Source organism: Monopterus albus, unplaced genomic scaffold, assembly GCF_001952655.1.
Source record: "Monopterus albus unplaced genomic scaffold, M_albus_1.0 scaffold158.1, whole genome shotgun sequence".
Taxonomy (NCBI): domain Eukaryota; kingdom Metazoa; phylum Chordata; class Actinopteri; order Synbranchiformes; family Synbranchidae; genus Monopterus; species Monopterus albus.
Window position 1 is genome coordinate 750,868 of NW_018128038.1, and position 5,605 is coordinate 756,472.

Below are 5,605 nucleotides of genomic sequence, written 5' to 3' on the forward strand. Positions count from 1 at the left end.
AGCAGGAATTCAGCCACAGCAAACCAAAGATTTTCCAAGTAGCCTATTACATTAGTTAAAGAAACATGACAGCTCGCTTGCACTGCGTCCGTATTTTGGCTCAAAATAAAACTTTGGATAATAGGCAGATTCATTCTATTTTGCCTTTTCATCGGTGATAAAGTAAGGAAGACACAAAATGTCATATTTAGCCGTTAAGTCACATTTTACCTTCTTCTGGGCTTCTTTGTTAGCTGCGATGTTTCCGATTTCACCAAGCGCCGCCCGAGGCTTCCCTGTGGGCCCGGTAACTGAGCAGGCCTTTCCACCGAGGTCAGTCCTGGTCGAAGCCAAGCGGTTCTGCATAAAAATAAGGGATTAATGTGTTATCCATTGCAGATGCATAATAAGATGTAACTATTTAGTCGAAGTCCTATTATGAAACAGCTACAGGAGCGAAAGCCCCACAGCGACGCACCAGGACATATTACACTGAAAATAGTTTCTTAAATTCAAGAAATATGCACTTATTTCTTAAAGCCCTTCCCGTCCCAAATAACAAAACAAGAAAAAATGTGAGTTTAAGTACTTACTCTTGTTACTCGAAGAGCCATTTCGCAACACACGCTGCTTCTACAATAAAACAAAGACTCGTAATGGAGAACAACGCTGCGTGCCTTAGTTAAGCCAAGCTGTTGGTTTAAATCCTCGCTCGCTGCAAGATGATTCGTGGTTTCCTGACATGTCGGAGCATCTAATTGGTCGAGCGCATGTGTTTCAAATGCGTTACCCAGACAACTGCCGGTCACGTGATTTTAATAGTTTCGTTCACTTCCTTTTCCTGTTATGTCTTATGGTCATGTTCTACATGTGTTTTCTTTCTTTTTTTAATGAATGAATGAATGAATGACACTTTATTACAGACTCAATGTCCAAGTTCAAAAACGAAAAAAATGAATAAATAAAGAGTTAAAAGGGAAAGAAGATGAAACAACAATAAAAAAAAAAAACCACATCTAATATTGCTTTCATGCTTTTTAGATTCATTTTTCATGTAGGCAACACCTTTATTTGCTCAAAAAAAAACTCCGTTTAATTTAATTTTTTAATTAAATGGCTGATGATGCCTGTATGTGACACTTAAAACGTACTTCTAGAGTAAATTGTCATGATTTATTTTAGACAATGTTTACCCCTATTTTAATTTATCTTGGTAAAATGCATTGTTTGCTTTTACTACATTTGACAAGAATTTTGGATCTTAATCTTTAAAATGTATTTTTTATTATTATGACAAGTCTACACCCATAAATAAAAAAAACTATATTTTTTTAAGATAAAAAAACTACATTAAACATTACACAATCTCCATAACTGATAATAAAAACAAAAGCAACTGTTAAAATTTTTTTTTTTTATTCATCTATTTATTTCGTTTTCTGTGTTTTTGTAATGAAAATACCCCCTGGTGTTTTTGCTCATTGTTATTTTCTCTTGTTTACTTTTATAGCCGGATTTTTCGTTATGTAAGTTGTGTACACTGGAAGCTATCCTCATGTACACTATTTTGTTGAAATAAAGTTGATTGCTTAAGTTTGTTCAATAATCCATCTATCATGGCCCCATACTCTGAAGAATGTTTGTTTCATTGAGACCAGAGGGAGACGCAGGTAACAGGACAGAGAACAAGGTTAAACTCTATAATACTATAATATAATACTATAGACTAATACTATTGACCTATTTAATGGGAAAGGTCCTTCAAATCTTTGTCAGTGGTGTAGCACTATTGTAAATATAATTCAGAGTGGAAGACACTAAGAGAAATAACCTAATGGATTTTAAAATCACTATTTGGTACAGCTGAAGACATCAGAGGCCTTATTTTATCATATTATGGAGTCAAGATTCGGAAATAGGATGAATTGACACACTACATAAAAACCACCAACTGATTGCAAGGGCAGTTATTCAATTTTTGCAAAATACGGGATTATACTCAAAGATATGAATTGTTATTAAACTAGATTATTTCATATAATTTACCTGCAGAGGGCAGTAATACGCCCAGTTGCGCCTACACTGCCTTAAATCAGAGAAGAAGAAGAAGCAGAAGAAGAAGCAGAAGAACGAACTAGACGTATTCGCGGCGTTGTGGAGCAGAGATTCGTATGAGAAGAGAAACACACGGACGATTTACGTAGACGGCCTCGATTAATTAGGTAAACCTACTTTTGTCAATCTAAAAAGCTTCAAGAAACATCAACGTTTTTCTGACATAGGAGGTATATTAACCAGTTAAATCATAGCCAGCTAGTGTTAAGTGTCTGTTTGGGGAGTTTCTAAAGGGAACTATAAAACGCTAGCGTTAACAAGCAACCTTAAAGTCACAAGTTATGTAGTGATTTTACCCTCTACGTTGATATAAAATCGGTTTCCTTAACATTAGCTAGCGAGGATTAATGTCAGATAAAGAAATGCTCCGTTTGGTTATCACATGTCACTTTTCCTATCCAAACTTTTCTTATCCAGCTGCGAGGTTGTAAAATACGGATTTCGCCTGTTATAACAGCTAAATTAACATAAGCCATTAAACCAAACCACTATGCTTGTTTTTTCAACATCGACTTGTCCAGTAACTAAAACAAAGTTTGCAGTTTAATTTGGCTAACGTTAATCTGCTTTCATCGCCACCAGCATCTCTAGAACTTGGTTAAGTTTAATGTGTCTTGTTGGCCGTATCAAAAATTTCTGGATATTTTACTTCTTGGCAGTTTTGACTGAGTTACGTACTTAATGTCCATTGTAAAAGCCAATAATGACAGTTACAAGTTAACCTCGAGGTACGCAGTCCATGTGTTGGAACAAAAGCAAAGAACAGACAAAGCAAAGGCAACAACGGTGCTAACGCTAACAGTTTTCTGGTTTAGCTAACCACTAACATAAGGTAGATCACGAGAATCTGCTCATTCGGATTTTGTGGCTAACTGTTAATGTTAGCATGTGGTTGGATTGAACTTTATAGCGTTGAACCGAGTTGTAGTTGCGTATCTTAATTAGAAAGATTCGAACTAGACTGAGAGGTGATAATGTCCATGTGCCATGTAATATAGTTTTTGAGAGAACGACGTAAGCAACAGCCATTAGCTTGCTAGCATGACTCAGTGGATTTGTAGAAGTACCACGGCTGTGGCCCGGTGCTTGTCAGCAAGCAACGACAGACTGCTGTCGAAATAAATGAAATTGGTTAAATCACCTTCATTTTAAACACGTCTAACTGAAGACAGGGTTATGTATGTTACTGAACCTCGGAGTGACAGTAGTGAGGTGGCACTTTTGACTTTATCATGCTTTCTCTGTGCTGAAAGGTCTCACTTTCTACAGTTGTTTTGTACCCATGTCTCAATGTGTGGTTTATCAGCCTATGTCTTGATAATGTGCTTCCTTCTTTGAATTAGTGCGCTAGTTGTATCTTTTAAGGCAAACAGACTCCCTGGAGGATACAGATTTTGGCATGATACCAACTCAGGTTTCAGGACTCGAGGTTATCTAAAAATAGATGTTCAAAGCCTTACTGTACTGAGGAAATTCATGAGTGTGTGTGTGCCTCACATTGCACTCCTGTGACACAAGGTCATCATACACAGGCAATGTGAGTCTGAAGATGCAGATTGTAGTGATGACAGGCTAGGGAAGAGGAGAAAGCTTCTGATGCAGTTCATCTAAAGCTTAACCTAATGATGTGGCTCCATCCCTTTTTTGGTTCCCCCATGTTTTACCAAAGATTATAAACGGTCTCTGTCCCCTCATATGATACCCTTATAGCTCCCTATAAAATACAAGCTGTCCTTAGGCTGTTGCATGGCCATGTTTAGTTGAGTCAGTTTAGCTCAATAGAGCGCTCATATGCATTGTGTTTTGGTAAGCTCAACTCGAGCTGCACATACTAGCTTTTCTCATGGCTTTAAACCACATCTCACAGGCTTTATCGGTAAACATGAGGCAGTTGTTATGAGCACATGTCCCAACCTGTTGTTCCACACTTGGATTATGTGCACCCCTGAGCCACCTTACACTATTTTCTGGAGAGGTCAAAGCTTAAATAAAGCTAACATGTGGACCTTAAATTAGCATTATTTTATCACATTGATACCAAGGTCAAGAATAGACTTTGCCAAGGTGTTTGAAGAGCATATGCAAATTAAAATATAGCCAAATTTTGCTGATTATATTACATAGCTGAACAAGACAGTCATATGTGATGTGACCATGTATTAGTGGCTGTTAGTGATAAGGAGCTGTCATTTGGTTTTGTCTGCAGATTTACGTGAACAAACGAGTATTTTCTGTCATTGTGCAGAGTGACCACATTGAGCTGTGCTATAATTAATTTAGGATGTGATTTCTTATGGTACTCATCACCTCATTGTCTGTCTTTGTTTGTGCCTTTAGAACACCTCCCCAGGCAGGAGTTACTATGGCCCAGGAAACCAATCAGAGCCCAGTTCCTATGCTCTGTGCCACTGGCTGTGGATTCTACGGCAACCCCAGGACTAACGGCATGTGCTCTGTGTGCCACAAAGAGCACCTGTCAAGACAGAACAATGGAGGAGTCAGTACTTTGAGTGCTGTGGGTAAGACCTGCTTGCTGTTTGTTTACACACGAAGATCGGGAAAAAAAACTTCACTGTTTGGCACTACACTGTCTTTAATCCTCAGTGTCTGACTTTAAAATGAGGTGAAATTTCTCCCACAGGCAGCAACAGTGGCCCCACAGCTGAGGCTTCTGCCATCCAGAGGCTAGAGGCCACCTTGAATAATGCAGTCGCTGCTGCAGAGGTGGCAGCTGAGACCACCTCCTCTGCTGAGGCTATTGCCACCGAGGCTCTCAGGTGAGGGGATCCAGGGATCTCATTGCCCTTAAATGTGTCCACAGTTCCCTCACTTGCATCTTTTCCTTGCTTCTTAGTTCCACCCATGTGAGATGTAAGGAAAAGATGTGAGGACAGAGGAATCGAGGGAACATGTTTTTAGCAACTTGGTAACTTCTGAGCAACAAAGAGTTCCATTTCCACCCATGAATGCCACATTAGTGGGCCATTTATATGGACTCTTCATATGCACAACTCCACTCTGAGGCACAATTACACCTGAAGCTGTGCATCCTTAGCACTGCCTCTTCAGCTTGTAAAGACAGTTGGATATATGTAAAATATGGTAATTAAATTTATTCACATTCATGTAATCTGTTTTTAAATTTATTTACATCCTTTTTATCCTTCGCAGTAGGGTTTCAGCGGCCATTTCTGTAACACAACAGATAGCTGAGATGAGCCTCTCCTGTGAAGAGAAAGGAGCATCGGGGAGTCAATTAGAGCTGACAGAGCCAGGTGGGTACTGCAAGTGGAGCAGTTACTTACTGGAGGATATTGAACAAGTTAAGTGTTGTCCTGGTGTACTTTCTGATTGAAATGTGTTTATTATAAAGGCCATTTTCCCCCACCTTCAACCATTCGTATCCAGGACTCTCTCAACTGCTGCAAACAAATCCTCGCTTTTAGTCATGCCATGCAGTGTCTCAACTCCAGCAAGCTCCTCTGTTATTTCCATATTTTCACGGACACCC

The 5,605-nt window shown here is 39.1% G+C and overlaps 2 protein-coding genes across 4 annotated transcripts in view; one reads left to right on the forward strand and one right to left on the reverse strand.

Annotated features, from left to right (window-relative positions):
• Positions 1–680, reverse strand: part of ccnb1 (cyclin B1) — a 3,883-nt gene extending 3,203 nt beyond the window's left edge. For both annotated transcript variants that reach the window (XM_020615157.1, XM_020615156.1), the window contains exons 1-2: positions 573–680; positions 211–339 (exon numbers count right to left, since the gene is read on the reverse strand). In XM_020615157.1, the coding sequence (XP_020470813.1) occupies positions 211–339; positions 573–593 (150 nt within the window). In that variant the 5' untranslated portion in view covers positions 594–680. The remainder of the gene's footprint in view (positions 1–210; positions 340–572) is intronic.
• A 1,437-nt stretch (positions 681–2,117) lies between these two features.
• The window catches only part of LOC109968692 (AN1-type zinc finger protein 5-like), a 6,752-nt gene continuing 3,264 nt past the window's right edge, over positions 2,118–5,605 (forward strand). Inside the window, exons 1-4 of one of the 2 annotated variants that reach the window (XM_020615154.1) lie at positions 2,118–2,201; positions 4,432–4,613; positions 4,736–4,871; positions 5,269–5,369. In XM_020615154.1, coding sequence (XP_020470810.1) covers positions 4,457–4,613; positions 4,736–4,871; positions 5,269–5,369 — 394 coding nt within the window. In that variant the 5' untranslated portion in view covers positions 2,118–2,201; positions 4,432–4,456. Of the gene's footprint in view, positions 2,202–4,431; positions 4,614–4,735; positions 4,872–5,265; positions 5,370–5,605 lie in introns of both variants that reach the window. The other variant, XM_020615153.1, reaches the window with a different exon arrangement.